Source organism: Streptopelia decaocto, assembly GCF_964273445.1.
Source record: "Streptopelia decaocto genome assembly, chromosome: 1".
NCBI lineage: Eukaryota > Metazoa > Chordata > Aves > Columbiformes > Columbidae > Streptopelia > Streptopelia decaocto.
Window position 1 is genome coordinate 208363834 of NC_138663.1, and position 26405 is coordinate 208390238.

At 45.7% G+C, this 26405-nt stretch overlaps 1 protein-coding gene across 2 annotated transcripts in view; it reads right to left on the bottom strand.

Moving 5' to 3' along the window:
- The window catches only part of MYO7A (myosin VIIA), a 70323-nt gene that overhangs the window by 3360 nt on the left and 40558 nt on the right, over nucleotides 1–26405 (bottom strand). The window contains exons 24-45 of one of the 2 annotated variants that reach the window (XM_082070459.1): nucleotides 25677–25766; nucleotides 24274–24401; nucleotides 22831–22957; nucleotides 19244–19363; nucleotides 18345–18518; nucleotides 16702–16929; nucleotides 14447–14617; nucleotides 13324–13441; nucleotides 12919–13045; nucleotides 12635–12804; nucleotides 12346–12536; nucleotides 11712–11836; nucleotides 10748–10916; nucleotides 8274–8416; nucleotides 8004–8159; nucleotides 7481–7586; nucleotides 5717–5830; nucleotides 4837–4924; nucleotides 3889–3995; nucleotides 2778–2963; nucleotides 1542–1658; nucleotides 346–429 (exon numbers count right to left, since the gene is read on the bottom strand). In XM_082070459.1, coding sequence (XP_081926585.1) covers nucleotides 346–429; nucleotides 1542–1658; nucleotides 2778–2963; nucleotides 3889–3995; nucleotides 4837–4924; nucleotides 5717–5830; nucleotides 7481–7586; nucleotides 8004–8159; nucleotides 8274–8416; nucleotides 10748–10916; nucleotides 11712–11836; nucleotides 12346–12536; nucleotides 12635–12804; nucleotides 12919–13045; nucleotides 13324–13441; nucleotides 14447–14617; nucleotides 16702–16929; nucleotides 18345–18518; nucleotides 19244–19363; nucleotides 22831–22957; nucleotides 24274–24401; nucleotides 25677–25766 — 3039 coding nt within the window. The remainder of the gene's footprint in view (nucleotides 1–345; nucleotides 430–1541; nucleotides 1659–2777; nucleotides 2964–3888; nucleotides 3996–4836; nucleotides 4925–5716; nucleotides 5831–7480; nucleotides 7587–8003; nucleotides 8160–8273; nucleotides 8417–10747; nucleotides 10917–11711; nucleotides 11837–12345; nucleotides 12537–12634; nucleotides 12805–12918; nucleotides 13046–13323; nucleotides 13442–14446; nucleotides 14618–16701; nucleotides 16930–18344; nucleotides 18519–19243; nucleotides 19364–22830; nucleotides 22958–24273; nucleotides 24402–25676; nucleotides 25767–26405) is intronic. The other variant, XM_082070460.1, reaches the window with a different exon arrangement.

Genomic DNA, 26405 nt, shown 5'->3' on the forward strand with positions numbered 1-26405 from the left:
CATACTAGAAAGACCATGTGGCTGGTGGAAGTAATTAGTAGGAGCTCATTTACTCCATCTCCTGCCCTAATGTCTCTGAAAGGATTAAGGAAGGAGTGTGAATATTCTCCAGTTATAGGGCCCTAAGAGTTGATGCTCCCAATCCATCTCCTGTTGAAAAACCCTGGGCTGGCTCTATGCAACAGTGAATTTCTGCCTCCTGAAACTTTTCTTGCTATCCAGCCTTTCTAACGAGGCTTAATGAGAACTTCTGAAGTTCTGAACAACACACTCTTTGGGTTGACTTCTATGAGGGGTTGGGGAGTGGGATCAGGATCATCTAGTAAAGGCCTCAGTTTTGCTTACCTTGGTTTTGGGATCGATGAGGCTGACTCCATGCTTATTGATGGCAATTAGAAGGATTTCTGGATAATTTGGCTCTGTAGTTTGCTGTTGGAAATGAGATGAACTGGTTAGGGAATGTGTCATGAAAAATTTGATCCCTTCCTATTTCCTCTCTCCCTGTCTTCTCCTGCCAGGATTTAGTGTCTCATTAACTGCTCTCCAGTTTATCCTTTAAAGATAAACACAGACCTCATTAAGAGATCAGCAATAATCAGGGCTGTCTAGTTAAGTACAGATCTCCTCATTGCATGATGACCAGTGAGTGGGTTGCTGACAGCATCAAGTTTCTTGCCATTAACAAGGAAGAGCCGTGACAGGCTGGAAACCCCCAGACATCTCCTTTCCCTTCCAGTGCCTCTGCTCCTCCTCACACCTGCTGCTGTGGACCTCCAGCCCAAGACTATACTGCTCTGTCCCCTTCTGATTTTTACGTTCAATTTTGTTCCTGCTGGTAAATCCTTCTCCCAGCCCTGTGCCAGAGGACCTTCATTTTGTCCCATTGATGAGGTAGGGCACAGGGGATGGGAGCTCAGCTCCTGGCCCTGCCACAGATTTCTTGGCTACTGAGCCACTTTGGGTGGGAAAATCGCAGGGTATATTCAGGTCACTTAAGCCATCTAAGATGGACATCATAACAGAAAATGGGGTGCCCAAGTTCAAGGAACTGATGAATAATTTCAGCAACTTGTTTCCAGCCTAGGCTATGTGGCCATTGAGAAGAGGGAGTTATAATAATGTGTCCAGAGTACTTGGACAGAGTTAATGACTACTGTCTCCTGTCTGGTATTGTGGTGGGTTGTCTGAATTTGCTTCATGGTGTGTGCAGACACATCCCTTGGAAAGCTGCACACTCTCCTTTGACTTGGCAAAACCAAGAACTGCTCTTGGCTCTTCAGCAGCACAGGTACGAGTATAGACCCAATGTCTGAGATAAGCTGAAGATTTACAATGCCTCTGTCTGTGCAAAGAGGCAGGGCAACAATAAATGAGTGTATCAGCCCTTTTCTGATAAAAAGTGACACATTCCCTGCTTCATGAGGGTGGTCCCATTGTGGTCCAGACACTGGAACAATCCTGCATACCTGGAACCCCTCTATGATATAAGGCTCCTGACCTTGGCCCAAAGCTATCAGAGAACCCCCAAGCAAGGCAGGTACCTTCACTTCAAAGAATGCTGATCCAAACGTAGGCCACTTGAAGATAATCTTTAGGAAGGCAAGCTTGGCTTCTTCTCTTGTTTTGCCCGCGTGTTTATTGTAGTATGCCACAATGGACTGCAACAGAGAACACGACAGAGCTGGAGGGTTTGCACTACCTAGCACCAGGGATGTTTGCAGGGAAGGAGCACCAGTCCCACAAATATAGTCGGTTCTAGTCTCTGCTTCAGTGACAGAACCCGAGGGAATGGCAGGAAGATGTGCCAGGGGAGGTTTAGGTTGGACATGAGGAAAAGGTTCTTCACCCAGAGGGTGCTGGACACTGAACAGGCTCCCCAGGGAGGTGTCACAGCCCCAAGCCTGACAGTGTTCAAGAAGAGACTGGACAACGTCCTCAGACACATGGTGTGAATTTTGGTGTTGTCCTGTGCGGGGACAGGAGTTGGATTCTATGATTCTTGTAGGTCCCTTCCAACTCAGGACACTATATGATTCTGTGAACATTTCACAGAAGTGCTGGTTGGTCTCTGGAGCAGGGCCTGGAAAAAAAGCAAATCCCTTTTTCTTTAGATGAGCTGTGCTGGTGTCTCCATTAAAGGGATTATAAGTTTTGATCCTCCAATTTATGCAGCAGAGGAGACTGAGAGACCTTCAACCCTGAGAAGCTGATAGCTCCCTGGTTAGGCATATCACCAAGTTCAAGTCCCAGGAAACCAAAGAGACTTATAGGAGTATTTCTTGGCAGTGAGACACCTATGTTATTTTATGGCTCTAGACCTGTCTATACCTGTGCCACAGCTCTCCCTGTGTGAGGCAGAGAAATTAACACAGAACTGTATAATAGTTTGGGTTGGAATGGACCTTCAAAGGTCATCTAGTCGACCCCCCTGCAATGAGCAAGGACATCTTCAACTAGATCAGGTTGCTCTACACAGAAGTCTGCTTCAAACATTAGACCTCTACATGGGACCATCTCTCACCATGTGTCTGTATGGTGCTTCATCCACCACTGCAGCCACAATGCAGCACAAACAAAACCCACTTCAAGGTATGAGTGTATGAACACACATGTACCACTCCTCATCTTGGTGATGGTGGAGAGGCTGCAGGCTCTGGAGGGACCATGGGTCACTCATTCTGGCAGCCTCACTTTGACGTTAAATGTCAAACAAGTCACCCAAGAGGCTGGGCTATCCCCAGCCACGCCTGGCAAGTGACCCAAGCTGCTGCTTTTACCCTTTTCCAGTCATCTGGAGAGAGCTGCCGGACAAGGTCCTGAGGCACCAGCTCCTTCAGGAGCTTGGGGATGCTGGGAAAATAGGACTTGTCATCCTCAAACTTCACCCGGTAGATGAGAGCCGCCAGCTGCAGGACCTCTTCCCGTGTGCACTTGTGGTAGCCACGCAGGTACTTTGGTAACTCCTGGATGGGAGAAAGAATGGCTCAGAGACAGAGAAGATGGCAACAGGTTGTCATCCTCAGGTGCTAAATGGAGTTTGTGGAGGTCTCCATCCCCTGGCTAAGATGTGCTCCCCTGGGAACACTTGTGGCCTCTGTGCTGAGTGTGGTGGAGAGGCAGCTACTCCTCTGAGACCACACTAGATGTTTAAAAATCCTCTCTGGTCTGAACCAGTCTCCTGATATGTACAACAGGAAGGTTTATGTGTTAGCTATCAAGTGTGTGAACCTACAGTCTTGTCCAGCCTCTCTAATCCCAGGAAATCCAGTCCTAGTAATGACCACTTGTAATTGAATGCGTTTCCTGCTTTTTCATTTTTTCAGTTTTAAAAGTCTACACCCTCATTACCAAAAGTGTCAAAAATGTGTCAAGTGACTAAATTAAGGGATACAGTCATATTGGGGTAACCACTTTATTCAGGCAAGAACACAGGGAGTGTGAGAGACAGCGAGCTTGGGGACATGAAGGTGTCTCTTCTTGTCTCTTCCTTTTCCCAGAAGGAAAAAGGGCAGAAACTAAAACTAAAACCTTTTACCTGGCTGCTGGGACCACCACAGCTCATCATGAATGGAGGTGGCTGAAAACCCTCAGGATGCTTCTGAATTCAGCTGCCCTGCTGAGGCTGCCAGCAGGTCATGCTCTCTCCTGTTTCTTGCTGCCCACCCAAGAGCAGATGGCCCAAAATCATGCTGAGCTGGTTACCGTAAGGTGCATGAAGGCTGCTCCTTGCCATGCAACTCAATAGTGCTCTTTGTAATGCTCTATTTAAGGCAAGAGATATTCCTATTTCAGGCAATAAAAATTTCATTTCTGTAGATGGACCAAGTCTTTGTAACCCATTCCTGACTCCTCCCAAGTCTCCACTGCTATTGCAGGCTCCCGGAGTACCTGGTAATAGTGGAAGATTGAATCTGCCATCGAATCCTTTCCAGGCATTGTGTTGGTCCACAGCTTTTTCATGAAGAACACTTGGTAGGTGAGGGAAGGCACTATACCTGTGCAAAGGAAGGAGGGAGTTGATCTGTAAACGCTGTGCTGTGAGCACCAGCTGGCAGTGTCCCTACAACCCAGTGATGCCCATGTGCCATCACAACATGCAGGGACAGGGGCACTAGCAAGGACAGATAGGCTCTGACTTTGTAGAGGAAGCCACATCTTTCCCTTGCAAAGCTTCAATAAGATAGAACAAGCGTCTGGGTTTATTTGCATGGCTGTACTTCGACTATAGTCATATAATCATAGAATCATAGAATCATAGAATAGTTTGGGTTGGGAGGGACATTCAAAGCTCATCCAGTGCCACCCCTGCCATGAGCAGGGACATCTTCACCAGATCAGGTTGCTCAGAGCCCCGTCCAGCCTGGCCTGGGATGTCTCCAGGGATGGTTCATCCACCACCTCTCTGGCCAACCTGGGACAGGCTGTCACCACATTCAATGTAAAAAATTTCTTCCTCATATCTGGCCTGAATCTCCTCTCCATAGTGCTCATGTCTCATGCAGGACAGACAAATTGCACCCTGGAGTCACCTGTGACTTGCAGCTAGTGATACTCTCCTGCAGATATGGGCAGCAAGGTGAGATGAATCCCACCACTGAAACTCTTCCCTGGGCCAGCCCTGGAGAGCTGCCTGTGAGCAGGTGGTCCTCATAGCGGCCAGGTCTACCCCTGCTGTTTCTGGACATCTTGCAGATGATATCCCCAGGGCTGGTGTCAACAGCACAACCACAGTAGTGTGGCCCAAGAGATGTGGCAGACTGGTCAATCTTGTTTGAAAGTTCTGTAGGGATTCAGGAGGTCTCTGTGTAACCCACAACAGAGAAAAGTCACTGTTACCGTCTTTTGCTGGTCTTGCTTTCTTTATCCAGTCCGTCAGGTGTCTTACAAAGTCAAAGAAGAAATCTCCCTCAGGAACACTGATGACCTGGGGGACATAGCACATGGTTACAAAGGCTGAGCAAGTAGCAAGAGGCCACAGGCAGATTGGCCATTGCCCCATCTTCTGTAGTTGTCACTCGCTGTTTTGTCCTGGTTACACTGATGTGTTACGAACTGCTGATGTGAGAAAGCCACAGCCAGCACCTTGCTGCAGGCTCTCTCTTATCCTGTTTCCCCAAAAATAAGACAGGGTCTTATATTATTTTTTGCTCCCAAAGATGTTTATTTTTTTACATGTATAGCTGCCTCGATGCTATTTAAACCAACTTTTAAAATGAACTGTAACAAGGGCTTATTTTTGGAGTAGGGATTATATTTTGAGCATCCTCAAAAATACTGAAAAATCATGCTAGTGCTTATTTTTAGGGTAGGTCTTATTTTCAAGGAAGGTCTTATTTTGGGGGAAACAGGGTATTTCACTCATTACTCCTTATTGGAGCTTCCTGTTTCACTGAAGCAATTAATTTCCCTTCTTATGACTATCTCCATAGGTTTCTCACAGCTGCCTGAGGCAGCTCGAAGATGCACGTTTTTCTTACTTAGTCCTTTCTCATAAACCTGACTCAGCAACAGCCTAGGATAGCTTTGCCTATCTGTGTTTTAAGCCCTTTGGGATGATGGCTGTAAGCCAGGGCTGAGATACTGCAAATCTGACCTGTACCAGGATGGATCTGACTTAGAAACACCACAATTCTTGCAGAGAAATGCATCTCACCTGTGAGGGTGCAGATAGCTCTGGCTCCACCAATGCATGCCAAATGGCAGGTGGGTCACTCACCTTGTCAGAGATTTTGACGAAGAGGCTGAAGCCCTCAGAGGACTTTAGGAGCAGCCTGTTGGAGATGTTCTGGCAGAAGTCCTTGGCTTTTGTGCTGGACTCCACCTCAAATGCCTACAAAGAAAGGAAGATTGCCACTACTGCTACCTCAAGGTTAATTTCCACTTTATTCTCTCTTTGAAGAACTTTAGGCTCAGATGCACAAAGGTGCCCACCACCAATAACATCAGTGACATTGTGGATCGTGGCACTGGGCATGGGAAGGGACGTTTGCAGAAGCTCAGCCATGCTGTTGCTGTGTGTCATGATGCTCTGTGTATATTCTGTGCTGGCTTCTCCAGGGATTCCCAGGCAAAGCAAGAGATTTTTCTGATCTAACAGTTCTCAGAGCTATTTGTCTAGAGGGGAGAGATACAGAGAGAAGCACCTCCAGGCTGATTTTCCCCAGCTATCTCTCTACTGATGATAAGGAGGTCAGATGCCTGGCTTAGAACAAATGTCTGACTTCTGGGTGGCTGAAGAGTGGGGAGGTGACTCCTGCTTTGCCTATTGGGGGAATATCTAAAGGACTGTCCCACCTGCATGCAGTTCCCAGCCCCTGTTTTGCCTTTTGAGTTGTGCTCAGGATTTGCAACACCTCAGTTTTGCTCTGCCTGCTTAAAGAGATTTAATTCATAGCCACTTAAGGAATTTAAGCTTCTGACCACCACGTGCATGACTGTGATAGCCTTGAACCACCAAACCACCAGGGCCCGTGTTCCACATCCCACAAGAGACTGCCCTGGAGCTCAGTGCTCTGCAGCCCTTTGGTGCAGATGCCTGTTGCACTGGGGTGATGCTCCTCTGCCAGTCCACCTGTGTGATGGTCATGGCCAAAAGGATCACAGCAAACCCATCCAAGTGCAGAAGTCCCCGCTGCCTCCTTCTACTGGTTCTTACACAGATGCTTGTGCATGAAGCTTATTGCTGGTCATGTGGTAAAAAATGCTCAATGTGATGAGAAATCCCAGCAGTTCTTTCAACTCTCTATTTTGGATAAACCAGGGCACACATCTGCTGGAGAAGAATCATCCTTTTCCTCCTGTGGGTGTGCAGTCATACATAAACCCATCTGGAAACACAAGAATTTAGTCGTGCCCAAGGGCACAAGGGGAGAAAGAGGTGCAAGCCTCACAGGATGACTAATCAGTGCCAGTATCTGCAAGGACATGTATATCTTCTCTGGCACCAATATATTGTAATTAGCTGCCTTATTAGCACGTGGGATGCTTAATGAGAGGTTCCTGAGTGCAGGTATCATGATCTCTGTGTCATCTCAGGTCAGAAAGAATAATTTAAGTTGCTTACTTGTCACTGTTCCCTGTCTAGTCTGCAGGGAGAGCCATCATGGTACCCTGCTGGGTACAGTTGGGTGGACAATGTCTGTCGGTCTAGGATGCAAATAGCTGATGGCCAAGGCTTGTGAACCACTAAGAGAGTGAACGGTGATGAACTCACCCAAACTCCCTCTTGCTGGAATCATATTATAAAGCTTCCAGAGAATGCCAGCATATCAGCCACGTCTTGAAAAGAGGTGAATTGCAGTAAATCAGACCCCTGAGCTGGTCAGAGTAGATAAGGATGGGTTTTCCTTACACTGCTCTGGCTCTGGTCCAGAGTCTTCTGGGAAGGCTGAATTTTTCTGAATTAGCCTCTTCTGAGATTTTAAGAAGAAAATTGACAGCCACGCTGATAGAAAAGAATTTCCTTCCCTCCCCCATTTACCTCATCAGTGTCATCAGGGAAGTAAACCTTGTGGAAAATTTGGGTGGTTTTGTGTTGAATGGCTTCCACCTCTACTAGATGGGGTGGGTACTTCCTGGATCCATTCCTGCAAAACAAGAAGTGGCAGGTGCCACAGCATCAAAGCAGGAATCCTTTGTTTAAATCTTGCATTTCAATACATATTCTTTTTTTTTGAGTAATTTTGGCTAATTTCATAGTATTAGCTTTTTTCCCCCTTAAAAGAAGAAAAATTGGAATGGGGAATGTGTATTTGCTTAGGTTGTAGGTGACTCAAATGAAGCTGGCATGAAAAAGTTGACTTAATTAATATCTGTTTTTCCCCAGGCAGTTTACCAGTGACCTCTTCCACCCACTGTCTTTTCGTTCAGCTCGGTCGAACACAGATAGAGTCTGTGAGCTTTCACTGTCCCCTCAGCCACCAAAATATTTCCTACTTGTATTTTCTCATCCATATTTGAATGCTGTGGCATAGTGGGGACTAGGAAGTTTCTTGGTGCCATACCTCAGGGCTTTCTGGAGTCTCTGGATACAGTCTGTTGCCAAGGGGTGATGTTTCCGGGACTGCAGGAACCTCTGGACATGGGGCAGGAGGATGTTACTTGGAGGGAAAAGGCCTGTACACAACCACAACAGCTCCCAGCCTTTCTCTTCACTGTACCTAGATGAGGAGAGACACAGGAGGAAAAAAATGACTCATGGCATGGACACTTCAGGTTTAATTTGCTCAACACAGGCTAGTGCATTTGGGCCAAAGAGAAGGAACGACTCTCACTTGATGTGGTTGTCTGTGAGCTGCTTGAGGGTCTGGCAGTAGATTTCATCCTTCAGGGGTTCGGCTTTCAAGGCACCTTCAAATATTTGGTCTGTCAGTTCATTGACTGAGCGGGTCCTTTTGGATGGGTAGTCACCCATGTACTTCAGCACTGGTGGGAGGTAGGAGTCAAGGATCAAGTAACCAGGATAATTTGGGAAGAGCAACTGCTGCTGATGCGATTAAAAACATCCTACACATGACTACAGGAGTGGCTTCGACTTGTTGGAGGAGGCACAGTGTATGGTAAAGGCTTTTAATCTCTTTAGGACAGGTCCAGCTAACTCCCTCCCTTTATCATGCATCATCTCAGGTTGAAAGAATGATTTTTGGGTCAGGATGTGTCAACCTAAGAAAGCTGCACATGATCATTCGTTACCTGACTACACACACAGGTACTGCTGTAAAAGACCAGATTTTCAGCTAGTGTCAGACACCAGTGGAGCTGCAGTAATGTAAATCAGATGATGACTCTCACCATCATGCCATATTGCAACTATTCTGTGTGAGAACAGGCCACAATTTTATGAATTAACCTGTATGATACAGAAAAAGGAAAAGGAGAAAATTGCAAATGTCCTCTTATTTTTTTTTTTCCCCAGATCTTTTAATTCCTTCTTCTGCTATCATTTCCTACTAAGACAAAAATGGTAGTAACAGCAACAGGGTAATATTAATCAGTAACGGGTTTATATCAACAGAACTCTTAAAACCATGAAGTTTGGATCCTAGAGCAAAGCCCCACAAAAAAATAAAGGCCACTTCAACAGATTTGATCTATGTCTGTACTCAACTCATCTCTTCCATGCTGTGTATATTCCAAACCCTGTCCCTGAGGCCATATGGACAGTTTTGCATTTACACTGATTAGAGCTGCAGCCTTCCACAGCAGATACTGAAGGGGCTGTGCTGCCATCCAGTGAGACCTGGACAGGCTGGAGAGTTAGGCGGGGGAAAATTTAATGAAATATAACAAGGGCAAGTGTAGAGTCTTGTATCTGGGTAGGAACAACCCCAGGTTCCAGTATAAGTTGGGGAATGACCTATTAGAGAGCAGTGTAGGGGAAAGGGACCTGGGGGTCCTGGGGACAGCAGGATGAGCATGAGCCAGCACTGGGCCCTTGTGGCCAGGAAGGCCAATGGTACCTGGGGTGTATTAGAAGGGGGGTGGTCGGTAGGTCAGAGAGGTTCTCCTGCCCCTCTACTCTGCCCTGGGGAGACCACACCTGGAATATTGTGTCCAGTTGTGGCCCCTCAGTTCCAGAAGGACAGGGAACTGCTGGAGAGAGTCCAGTGCAGGGCAACAAAGGTGCCGAAGGAAGTGGAGCATCTCCTGTGTGAGGAAAGGCTGAGGGAGCCGGGGCTCTTTAGCTTGAAGAAGAGGAGACTGAGGAGTGACCTCATTAATGCCTATAAATATGTAAAGGGTGAGTGTCAGGAGGATGGAGCCAGGCTCTTCTCGGTGACAACCAATGATAGGACAAGGGGTAATGGGTACAAACTGGAACACAAGAGGTTCCACTTAAACTTGAGAAGCAACTTCTTCTCAATGAGGGTGACAGAGCCTGGCCCAGGCTGCCCAGGGGGGTTGTGGAGTCTCCTTCTCTGCAGACATTCAAACCTGCCTGGACACCTTCTTGTGTAACCTCATCTGGGTGTTCCTGCTCTGGGGGGGATTGCACTGGATGAGCTTTCCGGTCCCTTCCAAACCCTGACATTCTGGGATTCTGTGAGCACAAGTGTGTTGGGGAGTGGACTCTCAGGACCTGGGGGGTTCAGCCTGGAGAACAGGAGCTGTGGGAAGACCTTCTTATCTCTGAACTGCCTGAAAGGAGGTTAGAGCCAGGGGGAGTCAGGTTCTGCTCCCAAGAAGCAATAGGATGAGAGGAAATGGCCTTGAATTACATCAGGGGAGGTTTAGGTTAGATATTAGGAACCATTTCTTCTTGGAAAGGGCTGTCGGGCATTGGAACAGGCTGCTCAGGGCAGTGGTGGAGTCACCATCCGTGGAGGGGTTTAAAAGACACGTAGATGAGGTTCTTAGGGACATGGTTTAGTGCCAGTGTTGGGTTAATGGTTGGACCTTAGGAGCCTGAGTGTCTCTTCCAACCAAAATGATTCTATGATCCTATGTGTTTTGGGGAGACACAGCTGAAGCAAACTACAACAGAGATGGTGAGTTAACCACTAAGCACTGTGGACCAGCAGGACTCAACAACTCGCTCTCTGGCCCTCATTTATTAAGCAGTACTAATACCTCTCAGATCTAAAGAATGCTTGAGCATAGATTTCAGGATCAGACCCAAGCTTGTGACGTGGTCCTGAAGTCCTTAAGAGGGACCACAAACCTTTGTATTGGCTTTGTTTGAGGCCCTGAAGATCCTGCTTAACTCTTTGCCTGTCCAATCTGTTCCCCAAGGGCTCACCCCAGGCAATGGAAGGATATCAATGAAGGCCATGCAGGCTTCTTGTGACAGCTCCTCGCTGCCAAGGATCTTCTTCAGCAACGGTTGCTTGATGGGCTCACGGGTGTAACACCATAGCTTGTCCTTCCCACGGCTCTTGGTGATCATCACCCGGCTCAGGGTGTGCTTGGGAGGTGGCCTGGTGGCAAAGGCAAAGCAAGAGAAAAGGTGGAGAGGTTACAGGGTGAGAAGAGACTGCATGTGGCCAATGCTTCACCGAGGAGGGTTGCTCACAACACTTGGTTATTGAACTCTAATGTCAAATGTAAATTCACAGTTTAGCAAGTATCCAGCTCCAGTTCTACCCTAAGATAACCATTTGCACTTTCATAGGGCTCAGAAAAGTCACTTAAGGACCCCGCCCAAGTATGGAACAACCTTCCCTGCCCCAAAAAGCTTCTAACCACAAGAGGAAAGATTATAGCAATAGATGGTCAGGGCAGCAGTAATGAAAGCATATTGCTTAGCAGAACAAGTCTACCAGGGTGAAGACATCCCAGAGGATCTGGGGTGCTTGTTTGGATTGCCAGCCCATCTGAACAGGAGCGGGAGTTTTGGGATCAGTCTGGTCGGCAGTGGTGCACACTTCAGTCTTTGGAGCTGAGGTGAAAATGTCCACACAATTCAGCTGCTACCTATATGGTCTGATGCTGTGTATGGGATCGTCAGAAAGGAATATCCACAGCCTCCCACACAATACCAAATTTCACTCTGTTACACCAGTGCTGAGCCAGTCTGAAGAAATTATTCATAAAACCTTGTGTATGGAAAACCTACATCTCAAATACCATGAACTAAACTGGAGACTGTACAAAGTCATACAAGGGGATATTCGGAGGCTTTTCCAGTAGCAAAAAATATCCCTGATTCCCAAGCTACCTGGAGCTGGATTTCTACTTCTATTAAAATTTTTTAAGATTATTTAAAAAGTCACCTAAAATAATCATAGGAAAATTCCTCCAAGGTGTATGGCTTGACTCTCTCTTCACTGTCTGAAATTGCCAGCTGAGAGGTTCTGATAACATCTTGTCGTTGGTCAGGAGTCATTGTGACCAGTGCCTGTGGGATGAGAAAGTCCCTGTTAACTGGTATATTTTATATAATATATATTTGGTGCATCCAGAAAGAGGAAGCATGTATAAAATGAAAAGATGAACAGGGAATGAATAAGAATAATCCATTAATTCCAGTTAAGAGCCAGTAAGAACTGTGCAATTCTCATTTATGTCTGCTATTCTCATCAGTAATGCAAGGAATAACAAATGTTTATATATTGTGGACCATTTCCTAATGAAGATAATGTACTTTCAGTCCTATAGCTCCATATGTGAGTGTACCCACCAACCCCAAATACAGCTACAAGTAATCAGACCAACTGGAGGGATATTCCAAGTCACAAGTCTGGGGTGTTCAAAGACCAGAGAAAAGGCTGAAATCAATTCTGCGTCAGACAACCTGACACCTCTCAGCCACTCTGGTATCCACCTTTTTGTCAGGCTGATTCTGGCCAGATCTAAGCTCTTCAGAAAGGCTTTGACCTCCTTGGGCTTTGTATCAAGACAGCTTACCACGATCTCCAGCGGAGGCATAGTGACTGTAGGCAACACGTAGACAGAATCAGTTGGGAAATCCCCTTTCTGCTTGGTCCGTTCATTGTACCCGTTAGCCCACCCCGAGTTCATCACATGTTCTCCCGTGTCCTGGTCCAGAACTATGAGGTCTCCTTTGAGGAAGCTGAGGAACCCAGAGTCTTCTCCCACTGCAAGAAAAACAGCCATTAGTTTGATATTTTTCTAAATCCCTTGGGAGTAATTAATCTATCCATACATTTATCACTAGGCTGGATCATTTACTTACCAGGGTTTGGGTTATCTTGGAGAGTGACCACATACTTGGATCTTTTCCTTAGTCCTTCAAGGAAGGTCACCACCAGGTCCCGGATATCCTCTGCATTGTTGGAGGTGAAAGTGTATTCATCACCTTTAATGGTGGCCAAGGTGAAACTCTGCCCTTGCAGCTTTCCCCCTCTGGGATACGTTTTTATAGGAGACATAAACAGGAAAGATAATGGCATCAAAAGGCAAAGCCTGAAAAAAGAGTGGTTTAAGTTGAGATGACCAGCTAGGTCTATTCCTCCTTACCTGCTGCTTGACACAGCTGTGATCTCAGGGAAAGAGAGCTCTAAGAGAACCTGCTCCTGTTCATCCACAAAGTACACCCCTGTCCAGTTGACAGCTACAATCACATCATTTTTAGGCAGGCTTGGCCCTGGATTGAAGGCAAGACATACAATCAGTTCATGAAAGGTCTTAGTACATAAAAAAAATTGTGCCCTTCAAAGGGAGAGGCAATGATAAAAAACCTCAGTGTTATTTTTAGTAAGAGAAATAGTGGCAGACATGTATCTTGAGCCACTGTGAATTAGGATGCGCCAAAATAATGTATCTAAAAAAGATCAACTAGATGGTCCATTAAGTCTTCTTGCCTGTGGAGTCCCTATCTCTCCTTCCTTTTGCTTTGGAGCACCCTGTGCTCTACTGACTCACCTGAGAATTTGAAGGCTTCGTAAAACCGAGAAAACAGCAAAGGCCACTTGAAACGTGCAAAATCCACCACCTCTTCCTTCACTTTTTTGGGGTCTGCCCTCTTTTGAGTGTAAATTCCCTACAGACAAAGCAAATTACAACCAACATGAAGCACAAAACAAGTTAGAGCCAGGAAGAGAGCAAACAAAACCAATTCATGCCACCTGAAGATCTTCGAACTGATATTAATTTAGGCCTCGATGACAATAAGGGCCAAAGTCTAACAGGAATATGTAATAGGTTGTACAACATCCTGGCAAAATTTTGGTTTCCACTTCAGGGAATAATTTAGCTCTGAGAAGCCTGGACAAGCATCTACAGTGACCAGTCTGAGTGTGATTCATCTTGGTTTCCCTAAGGTAAGAGTCTACCTTTCAGCTTGACAGTCCTTTAGCTGGAAACAGACATTCAATAAACCTTAAGCACAGCTTCATTTAAGACATCCTCAGATACCTGAGACTTCTGTATGTATCTGACAGGCTGATGTAAATCCTTCAAGATCCAACTGAATTGCATCCTTGGGTCTCCATTGACAGCAGTAGGAGGTGGGACTCCTAACACACATGGAGATGCTTATGTTTTAGGGGTCTTAATCTAAAGCTGGGTTCTGCTGTTAAATGAATGCCAATTGTCATGCCTGGATGACCAACCCTTACGGTTGGTTAGGAGTTATGGGTAACGAGTTATGGAAGGTGTTGCTGTGGGAGGGTGTCACAAATGTTGTTATGGAAGTCAGGGATATTTTATGCAAACCCTGGCATGATAAGGTCCTGACACTGCCTGGGGACATGAACTGCCACTGTAATACAACCAACAACACCACAATCCTGCGTACCAGGAATGAAACCCCAGAGGTGGCATTTTGCTTCTCACAGTGAATCCCTGCAGATTGTCGTCTTCTGTCAGATCTTACCTCAAAACCAGTGGTAAAGGTGAATACATCTAGTACAAAACCTGCCCTTTTTTTTTGATTTAGCTTCAGGCCAGGCTAAGAGCTGAACCATGATGTCTGATACATGTTTGATAGGCACATGAAGCTACTGAAGCATGCCTTGGTCCTTGCCAGGTCACCTATTGTCCCCACCTTTTTATGTGCAGCTATAATGAGCTGAGCCCATTTTTCCACTGTTTTCGAAGCTGTGATCTCTCTGTCTGGAATGTAGGATGGAATTAGATTTAGCAGCCTTTCCAGAACCATCTCTGACCCGTAGTCCACATAGTACTGCTGGGAAGCCATTTCTGCCAGATCTTCTTCCTGTGGGAGCCAAACAAGCCGGCTTAATGCTGTTATCAGGCCATCACCTCAACATGACTCAAGGAGCATTTTGTGGAGGTTGTATGTACCGCTGCTTCAGAATGTTGTAGAGATGCTTCCTTTTAGGAGAACTTCACTAGTGCTTTTTGCACATCCAAAGTTCAGGAGATTGACCACTAAAAGCTATGATTAAGACTTAATACGCTCAGTGACCTGTACCATGCAACCCTGGGCTGTGTGTGAACACAAGACATTTTTTACAATGAGGGTGGTGAGACAATGGCCCAGGTTGGCCAGAGAGGTGATGCACCATCCCTGGAGACATCCCAGGCCAGGCTGGACGGGGCTCTGAGCAACCTGATCTGGGTGAAGATGTCCCTGCTCATGGCAGGGGTTGGACTGTATGAGCTCTAAAGGTCCTTTCCAATGCAAACTACTCTGTGATTCTATGTTTCTATGTTTGTACCAGTCTTTCCATGCAGTTCAGTCTGCTTCTGATACCTGCAGCCAGCAGCAGGTGATTTTGCTATGGTAGACAGAGTTTAATGATTGAAAATTGTGTGTATCCATCATTTCTCATACTTGAGAAGCCCAGCAACTGAAGCGCTGGTGCATTATGCAGAACTGTTAAATGTCCCTTGGTGCAGCTATATTACCAGAACTTTGGGGTGAAATAATAGAGCTACTGAGATGACAAAAGCACAAGGAGATCAGGAGCAAGAGAAGGAAAGGAAGAAAGGCCAGGACTTCTGATAGGATAAAAGAGCTGCAGTTAATGCATTATAAATGGGAAAAGATTATATAGTTCCCAAGGTGACTGGTCTTAACTGGATCACAGAAGAATGATGAGGTGTTGGGGAAGGGAGATACCTTCAATTTGTCACCTGGATGATTTTAAACACAAAGGGGGAAAAAAAAAGTGATGGACATTGTCAGAGTTTTTCACTTTTCTTGAAATGTTCCTTTCAGTGACAATGGAATAATTTTGTAAGCTCCCAGAGACTCTAGAGGTTTCTGCTGCTGATATCCCTTCACCATACGACAGCATTATTTGGTTTGTATTGCATGGCAGAGATCTGGGTATCCTCAAAAGCATCTCTTATGTCTAAGGCTTATCAGGATTCATCAAACAGGATCCTGTTGTGTACTCCTGATCTGGTGATCTGGTTACATGATATAGGGAATTGACAACTAATTTATTAAGACTTAATAACTAACACTTAAAGAACTAACCCTACTCCACGTCACTAAAGACACTTAGAGAGCTAACCCTTTAACCCACATCACTATTGCCTAGCCTTGCTTAGCTCTGTGTAACTTATTGTACAAAAACCAGGACTTCACTGACGCCTTGCAAAGATAATAATCCTTGGGTGCATCCTTGGGTGAACTAGATAACAGAAACTTGGGCACAGGACAGGAGATACGCCAGTTCTAACCAACTCAGCAGTCTGAGACCTAACCAGCTCATCACACTGGACCAAAGGTGACCGTGTACAGAGAGAGAGGACCCGGGTTCACAATCACTGTGCAGCTGCAACCAGGAGGAGCCGGAGGTGGGGACTATGGAAATGGTCTCCCAGAACTCATTGTAATATGAACCGCCTTCTCGGGGACAGGTTATGAATATGTATAGGCGTTCCTAAAACTTTCATGAATATGTAACACGTTACTGCATTTAACCAAACTCACAGCTACTGTAATTTTACACACGCATTAGGTGAAATGATTCCCGTGTGTCCGGCGTCGTAAATAAATGCATACCTTCCTTATAACTTCAAAGGTTGTAAGGTCATTCTGCGCCTCATACAGACTACCTGTGGCCCTTCAAACTAAGGACAATGAATGAAGAGGCTGTTCACTCTCCTATCCAAAACTCACCAGGATAGGGCACATGGGAGCATCCAATCTGTCCCCAGCCAAGAGGATGTGATGCGTGTAGCTACTGTTTCCCAGCTGAACACCGTAATCTTCAAACTAGCAAGTGTTCAGGGAGGAAGATTTCTCATCCCCTTTGGTGAAACCTACTTTGCCATATCAAGAATACATGCTGGATCAGACCAGTAGCTGCTGAGGTCACATACCTTGTCACACCGGTACTCCCCGAACTTCACCCCTCGCACGATCTGTTGGTAAATGAGATTGGTGGCCACGTTGTCCTCACTCGGGTTGTGCCAAGGAGTGAAGATCTCCTTCCTGAAGAAGAGCCGCCACGGCGCGTTGCGCTCCTGCGCTCCCTGCTCTTTGGCGTACTGCTCGCATTGAGACACTGCGTCCATCACGTGGTCGTTGCCGCTCCCCAGCGAGGAGACCTAGTTAGGGCAGAGGGAAATGTGGCACTCGATTAAATGCCAGTCATTCTAGTTAGAGGTATCTATCTCTGAGACAGTCATCCAGGCTTCTTCCTTTATAATAAAAATAAATCGAAGTATCTATCTCTAGCAATCAGCCAAGTTTGAATAGGTCTACAGCATAGATGGGTGAGCCATTTTGCTTTGAGCCCCAGTTTCCCATCCAAAATGAAAAGAAAGCATCAATGCAAATTAGCAAAGACACCAGTGCCATTATAAAGTATTGTTTATTCATACGGTGCTTTGAAACATCCTATTTCAAAGTCATGGGCTTAGATGCAACCATGCTAAGCATCAGACAAACCTGGAATAAACAGCTTGTCCTGCTGAAGAAATTGTTTACAATGAGGGTGGTGAGAGCCTGTCCCAGGTTGGCCAGAGAGGTGGTGGATGAACCATCCCTGGAGACATCCCAGGCCAGGCTGGACGGGGCTCTGAGCAACCTGAGCTGGTGAAGATGTCCCTGCTCATGGCAGAGGTGTCACTGGGTGAGCTTTGAAGGTCCCTTCCAACCCAAACTGTTCTGTGACTCTGTGTATCACCTCTGTCTTCTCACTGTGGTCTGGCACAAGGCCCTAGACGCTAAATTTCGTCTAAGTGAACATCCTGGAGTGAATGTCTCCTCAAAAAAGACCAAGAAGACAGAGTATGAAACATTTCCTTCTCCGCCCACAGGCAGACATGGTCCCATGTAGAGGTGAGAATATACTTCATCCTCTTACACAGCAGCTATAGGAATAATTCTGTTTCATTGGCTTGCAATTGTTTTGTCATCTGATGAAGTTTTACCCTAGGTCAATCTTCCCATCTCATTTACACTCACATTTGTTTTTATGGGATTTTTGAAAACACGTATGTTTTTATGTTAAATCAGCCAGGTTAAATGCCAATGCAGGTATGGCAGTTCAAAATTTAGGTAATTTTGGAACCTAAATTTCAACCATTAGCATCCAATTTAATATGGCTGCTCCCTTGCATAAAAATCCAGGCTGTTTGTTTTACTGGAAATTCGACTCAAAATAGTTTGACTGAGAGTAAGAGCAGAACATTACGGAATAATGTATGTGAAAAGGCATTTCTGGAGGTTTCTGGTCAAGCCCACTAGTCAGAGCAGGTCCGACTTTGATCAGGTTGCCTTCCGTTAAATTCTGAATATCTCCAAGGAGGAAGATTTCATAGTGTCTCTACAATCGTGCTCCAGCATTTGACTAATTGTGAAAACCATGCTGTAACTTGCACTGTAGAAAAGTTCACTCCTCCAAGCTGACCATTTTTGCAGAGCATAGGATCCTTCTGCCCTCTGGAAGATACATGATGGCAAGGACAACCTCCCTCTTCTTTCATAGAGCTAGTCAGGAACACCACTGAAGACATACCTTGTCAAAAAGTGCAATGTAAAGCGAAAAGCCAAATCGGTCCTTCAGGCTGATTTTGTCAGCCAAAGAATTACAGAGCTCTTTAGCGGTTGTTGCAGAGTCAGTCAACAGCGTTTTTGTTGTCCCATCCATGAATGTGACAGGCAGCATGATTGGTTTCTTGGACTTGGTTGCCTAACGGATTAAAGTCAAACTTTATAAAGGCATGTGAATTTCAATCCCATTGAGACTATTTACCTGCATACTCTTCCACCCAACTGTGTTAACCTTTTTCTAATTCCTGATCCCACCAACTGGCTGCTTTTCAATACTACCATAACGTCTTTCTCAACAGGATAATGTCCAGTCAGCCACTGGAAGCGCTTGGAAGTCCCAGGTTTTTTATTTAATACATTCAGTCACCTAAGTGTCTAATCCAGTAAATTCAAGCATGCCTACAAATGCTCCTGGGCATTGGAGTACAGCTGTCTATGCTAGTAAACCATCACAGAAAATGAGCAATTATTGCATAAATTATGCCTGTTCTGGTTATCCCTGAACAAGTCCCAGGGACCATCCTCAGCAGGTGGTTTTCCTGCAGCCACCTTCATCTGGAAGACAATTTCCTAGCATACACGGGGGCTTGCTCCGTGCCAGTTAGCCTCAATGCCTGAGCACACTCTTGAGCACATTTAATTTACAAGTATTGATGTAGCCGAAGGGACTGATCTTCAGCATCCTCTGGAGCAAAGCCAGGCTGCACAAGGAATGTAATATCTCGGAAATACCTGAAAATTCTTGAGAAAAATAGGCATTTTGTTGCCCTGCTTTCAGTCCTGCCAGAGATGTGGTTCTCGTGATAGTGAAAGGTTTAAACCCTGAGCCCCATCTGCATGGGGAGGGGATGGAGGGTCTCGTACCTGCAGCTCCAGCCAGCTGGGTGGCTGCGTCCTTGTCCCATTGGCAAACGTCCTCCTCAGCCTCTCTTCGCAATAGGGAGCATAACCCGGGGGTCCTCCATTGATAAAGTTCCTTAAATACTGTTGGCATCAAGGAACACATAGGTTAGACCATCTGCTCTAGAGGTCGAGCGTTTGCCAAAGTTAAAAAGCCCTGTGAGACTAACAGCTCAGGCTCAGGATGTTCCTACATCACGTTGCTGAAAGCAGGACGGTCTATACTGTTGTCTTGTCCTTGTACCGTGCAGTTCTGGCCTTGGTGGAGATAAGATATCAGCCCAGACAGACCTTTGATCAAAGCCAGTGCAGCAGATTTTCCTGCTATTGCTGCCGCTGATTTCTATCTCTATATTTTAAAGATGCATTATAAAATGTTACTGAGTGTTGGCCAAAAGGATGGGAGTGAATGAAAAAGACATGCAAGTAACGATCCAGGGGAATTGTAAGCAAATGCCACTCAGAACACTTAGCTGTCTGTAGAAAAGATCTTTCACAATTACATTAAATAGGTGTTTCTTTAGCCAGATTTCAAACTGAATTTGAAGCACTTCACTGTATGTTAAAAATACAACCACATTACTGTAGAGAAAATTAAATTCAGTGACTTCCACAACGTGAAAGATAATACATTTAAAAACATTACATAAATATCTTGGCCAGAAAGGTAGCTAAGACTGATAGTTCTGTAAACCATATTTTTCAGAGACACTCCATGAGTAGATAAAGAGTTCTCTGAATGATAACACATAGCTGTTCTTCCAGTAACACAGACTGCTCTATAACACTGTCAGTCCATAAATGACAAGGGTAGAGAGACAGCTATCTCTGTCAATTGTAACTTACAGACATACTCTGAAAAAACTAGGTAAGGATATATGAATGGGAGATGTTGCAAATGATTGCAAGCAGCTGATGCTGTGGAAAAGTGTAGTTTTAATTATGCTGTTAATAATGGACTATGTAATTACATATTTTTTGTATTTCTCCTTCCTTGTGACTGAACCTTCCCACCAAAGCCCGTTAGTTGAAAGGTACAAAGAATAGAGGGAAAAGAGGAGGAAAGAGGATCTTCATTCACCACAGCTGCCTATTGTCTCCAACATCACAAGGTGCAAAAGGCTGATCAATAAGGGCAGAATTAGTATAAACCCTCTCCAACTCTGTTTAGAATATTCATAGAATCACAGAAATGTCTAGGTTAAGATCAAGTCCAACTGTTAACCCAACACTACCAAGTCCACCAATAAACTGTGTCCGTAAGAACCTCATTTATACATCTCTTAAACCCCCCCAGGGATGGCGGTGACTCCGCCATTGCCCTGGGCAGCCTGATCCAATGCATGTCAACACTTCCTGTGAATAAATTTTTCCCAACATCCAATGTAAACCTCCCCTGGCCTAACTTGAGGCCGTTTCCTCTGCTCCTGGCACTTGTTCCTGGGGAGCAGAGCCCGACCCCCCCTGGCTCCAAGCTCCTTTCAGGCAGTTCAGAGATCAGAAGGTCTCCCCTCAGCTCCTGTTCTCCAGCTGAACCCCCCAGGTCCCTCAGCCGCTCCCATCACACTTGTGCTCCAGCCCCTTCCCCAGCTCCGTTCCCTTCTCTCAACTCACTCCAGCACCTCAAGGGCTTTCTTGGCGTGAGGGGCCCAAAACTGCCCCCAGGATTCAAGGTTTGGCCTCCCCAGGTCCCACCACAGGGACGGTCACTGCCCTGGGCCTGCTGGCCACACCAGTGCTGGTATCAGCCAGGATGCTGGTGGCCTCTTGGCCACCTGGGCACACGTTGGCTCATGTTCAGCTGCTGTAAACAACAACCCCAGGTCCTTTTCCACCAGACACTTTACAGCTGCTCTTCCCCGAGCCTGTAGCGCTGCCTGGGGTTGGTGTGACCCAAGTGCAGGACCTGGCACTTGGCCTTGTTGAACCTCAGACAATTTGTTGAACTTTGGCCCACTGATCCAGCCAGCCCAGATCCCTCTGTAGAGCCTAGATCCCTCTAAGGACCCTTGCCACATATTTCAGCATGGACCGTAACTTTGGGCAGAGCTATGTATGAAACACTGGCCTGGGTTGCCCAGAGAGGTGGTGGATGAACCATCCCTGGAGACATCCCAGGCCAGGCTGGATGGGACTCTGAGCAACCTGAGCTGGTGAAGATGTCCCTGCTCATTTCAAAGGGGTTGGACTAGATGGCTTTTAAAGGTCTCTTCCAATCCAAACTATTCTATGATTCTATCTCTGAGTCTCCAGAGCTACCCTTAAATTATTTCTGAGAAGTGCTTCACTCAGCTAAAATAATCTTCCGCTGTTAAAGATTTAAACCCACACAACCTCCTGTGGCACACTTTCTCAGATCTCATTTCCAGACATAATTTAATTTTCCACCACTTTGCCAGTGATTTATCTGCTTTATTAGATTTCATATTGGCAAGACCTGAGGATGAAGGAAGGATTTCTATTCTTGGCTTCAGCTCTTTCGGTGCTGAGGACCAAGTACCTGATCTGATATCTGTGGAATTTAATGGAACAGTTCTATCTCCAACAGGCTTGGGAGCAGGTCCAGGCTCCAACATTCAAAGATCTGAGAGGGACAAAGAAGGTTTTGTCATGTCATGGCAAATCAAAGACACAATGCTCAGTCCTCTGCCCTGTGCCAGCCAAACTCTTAGGTATGCGATTAACATGAGCAGCCCAGTGGTATTAATCAAACCGTAGGTATGTAACTCATTTGGAAGGCAGGCTGCGCATATCTGGGCAAAAAAACTTTGACTTTGCCTAGGAAAAAAATAGAATCCTTAAGAACAACCTGAATTTCAAGAGTGTCAGCCACTTCACATCTCCCACTGACTTCAGTCCTGCTGATCCACAGCACTTCTGAAGATACATTACATGTCGTCTCTCATGTGGCTGTTTAGAGATGGACGTTTTCAGTGTAACATGTGGTGGGGCAAGTTGTAGCATGCAGAGAGTGACTACGCAAACATACTTCCACGGAAATTAAACCTCTCCCTTTCTATGTATAATTATTTATATTAATTTATATTTATAATTAGCTATGTAGTACTATTCCTTGCCAAATTTGTTAGAGTTATATGCCTGAGGTCGTATTGTCAAAACTAGTAGATGCTGGAATGAATGCACAGACCTTTGCATGTGAGAAATAGGGGAGAAACGTGGGCTATTCCTGGTGTCCAAATTCCACTTGCAGCCTCCCACAATCAATTTTCCTGCCAGAAGTCAGTTAATCACATCTTCACACATCTACAGTGCAGGAGACATCGTTTGAACTGGATGTCTACGCTCCCTTTTAAGTCACAGGAAAAAGAGACACTTCCGAGGAGCAAACCATCCGATCCACTTTGCACATTGAGCCTGGGATCATGCACACTTTTCTTTCTGATTAGGAACTTTATGTCATTGCAATTCCTGGCAAAGTTAAATACCAGGATTCCCTCTACTGTGAAACCCAAGGGAAAAGCTGGTTCTGTGCATGAAAAAGAAAATGTATTGATGGATAATTAATAAGAGAAACATAATGTATAATTTACCTTCACAAACTTCTCAGAAGGAGCAAAACATCCCACGCAGAGGGACATCAGGATCCAACCCCTGGCGTGGCTGCTTTTGGATGGATTCTGGGTCAGCTGCTTGCAGATTTGACAATAGATTTCATCCCTGCAACAGGAATTAAAAAAAAATAGAGTTAACGAGGTGGTATTTTTCAGCATGAACAGAAATAGAGCCAGATCCCACCTGCATGTCATTGATAGCGAAAAGTTCATTTTAGAATCGCAAGGATATTCATTTAACTGCCCTAATGATGGTCACCCTAAGCATTGTATTGTCTCTCAAATCCATCACCAGTCCCATATTGTCCACTGAGTCTTCTCTGTGCTTCAGCTGAGATTTCCCACAGCTGAATGATGCTGCTCAGAGAAAATCAGGGAGTCTGAAGGTTCAGGCAGCTGAATGTCACCTCTAGATGGTGGAGTCTACCCTTGTTTGTCACAAATACTTCCCAGTGATACCAAGAGAAGTTTCTAAACTAACTTCCATAGAAGATCATCAGCTAGAGTATGTATTTGCTGGCTGCTCCTCTTGAGACATCTGAACTTGCTTTCTGGAAGTGCTGGGGACTCCAGTAGAAGTCAACGTTTGTCCATCTCTTACATACAAACAGGTGTGTACATTGTCAGGTATCTCAATTTGGGAATTCATGTCCACTTTTGACTTTAACCTTAGTTCTCTACATACAAAATGAGGGATAACATTACTCCTTCATCTACATGGGTGGCAGCAAAGACTCATTAGCCAATCTCTTACATTGACAAGGCCCATGGGAAAGCCCATGGGACACTACCAGCTCTGCCTTCAGAACAGACCTTGTGCAGAAAAATAAGGCTAAGGGTTTCATGGTGATCTGGGAGGATGAAATGAAAATTAGAGAAACTAGTCATCAGATGAGGATGCAACACCTGTTCCTGGAGTTAGCAGATAGGTGTGAGTGAAAAGAGTGTAAGAATACATAAACAAGGACTGTATTATAACAAACACGCATAAATGGGCTAAATCAAAGAGGTACAGTTGGCCTTAATTTGGCACTTTCTATTTTTGAGTGCTTAATTTGGCAACTGAAGTGAGTTTGAATTTTTCATTAGTACACCATTAAAAATATTCCCACAAACAACAGAGATCTAAATGGTCAAATAGAAAACAAGGCGCAGTGAAAAAGAGTGAGCATTTAAAAAAACAATGCAGTAGCCACTAGCACCTTTGGAAGCATTTGAGTCCCTTTGCATGGTCTTTCAGTCAGGCCAGATATGGACAGTGAAGAACATGATCCAGCCCATATTATAAAACACAACCAGAAAAATCATATAACAAGAGTTTTGTAAAGCTGCACACAGTAGCAAAATCATTTGGACAAGCATAGCTCAAGGAAGAAGGAATGAAAAGAATGTCATGTTTATGCCTCTGTCTTGATTTCTAACCTTAAGGCTGGCCTGAGGATCCCATTACCAATAATGAAATGGAGCTTCTCCAGGTTGGAGGTGGGTCGGTCTTCGAGCATGCTATTACCCTGGAGCGTGGACTCGCCATCGTGAAGTCTCTTTGTCACCTGCCAACCAGACACATTGTTCTCTTTCAGTACAGCCAGTTACTATGTCCCCCCCACCCCCATCCCAAACGTGTGGTGCTCCCCCAGGAGGAATCCTCCACCAGCCAGGGGGGGTCTCAGAAGTTCTTTAATCTAGCACTTTATCAGCAATGGGAGGGTGTGACTTCGTTGGCTTTAATCACATGTGGGTGAAGATGGAAATGGTCCTGTCTAGTCACATTCCCAACTGCTTGGTCTTTGTCCAAGGTTTCTGTGATGACATCCTTACATCCCAGCTCTGAACTGGTCCTGCAGACAGGTAAGGGCCACCAAGGATCTTTGGAATAATCCAAGCTTATTGCCAAGGAAGGCCTGTTCCTTCAACTCAGTTATATTAAAAAATATATTAAAACACTGACAGAATGGACCTGCTCCCTATGCTAGTGATGCAGGCAAAAGCGCATAAGCATGATGCTGTTTGTAAAAAGAGGGATGACGTTCATCCGCTTACTAACTCTATGTCTCAGCTACTCAAACCAGTCTCCATTTAGAGACACTTGAAATAGGCATTTATGGAGTGATGACTTAGGTTAAGCTGGACTGGGTCCTATTTCTCCCCACTGACCCTAAAGGGAAGGAGGGTGACCACTTAAGAGAGCAACCTTCATGCTCTCAAGCATCTATAGCCAGGAGAGATGGTCCCTGCTCTGGAAGTGGACATGGCCGTGCGTAAAAGAAGACTGAATCCACATCTTTGCCCTGCTTTCATTCCCCACCAAAAGATAAAAAAAACATTTATTGTTCCTCAGTCTTTTGAAGTGGGATTTTCAAAAGCTCTCAGCTTAAGCTAACTGCTCCCATGGGGAGTTTTGACCCTGGCACTTGGAGAGGAGCAGAGGATGGGTGAAGGCTTTTGGCTATCCCACCTCTGCTACCTACGCCATGGCAGAGGGCAGGAAACTAAAAGCAGGGATTAACATTCAGACCATCACAGGGTGGTGGGAGGTACGGCAGCTGGATGGAAGGCTGTGAAAGAGGGGAGGGAAGATGCTGGATGGATGGAGAACGGGAGCCGAGGGGAGGCCGGCGCGAGGTGCAGAATGACTCAAGGAGACACGGGAAGCCAACCTTTCCCCTTAAACACTCCTTAAATCTTTCAGGCAGAGAGACAGGTAGCGCCAAACCCAGAGGAGGGCTGGTTCTATGTTGTCTAGGGAAAAGCAGAAGAGAGTCAGAGAGGGCTGCAGACAATCCGACGGCACTTGTGCTGCCAGGCGGCCAAGCGTCTCCTCTCACCTCCTCCGTCAGTTTGGATTTCTTCTTGAGCGTTAAGGAGACCAGTTTGTGCCGCACACTGTTCTTCTTGTGCCCGTCAATGTGAGTACTCTGCAAAGCAAGAGGTGTGGATACAATGGGGTGAGACACAGAGTGCTGCCAAGTACATGCCTCTGTCCCCTGGGCTCATTAATCCTGGGCAGAGAGTGAGATATTTCCAGATGCTGGAGGCAACTGTAAGTTTGGATCCATATTCCCGCACCCCCTCATAACCCAGGTCTGGCTCTGAATTGTGCAAATACTCTCTAATAAATGAGCCTCTCCTAGATCAAAATTACATATCGGGGATGTCAGAAAAACGTTATGTTGAATGCATGGTTGACTCCTAGACAACCTAGGTCCATCCAGTTCTGCTGTGTGACATTCAGGCTTGTTCCTACATTGCAAACACTGGAACAGGTTGGATGGAAAGGTGGTAGATGTCCCATTCCTGGTGACATCCCAGGCCGGGCTGGACGGGACTCTGAGCAACCTGAGCTGGTGAAGATGTCCCTGCTCATGGCAGGGGTGGCACTGGATGAGCTTTGAAGGTCTCTTCCAACCCAAATTATTCTAGGAGTGAGACCATTCTCTGAGATGAGCCAATTGCACAGCAGGTTTGTGAGCTGGAAGTCATCTAGGCAGGGATTCATGGACTGGTAGTTACCCATTGGGGTTTCATCACTGTGCTCTATCAACTTTTTCCAGAAA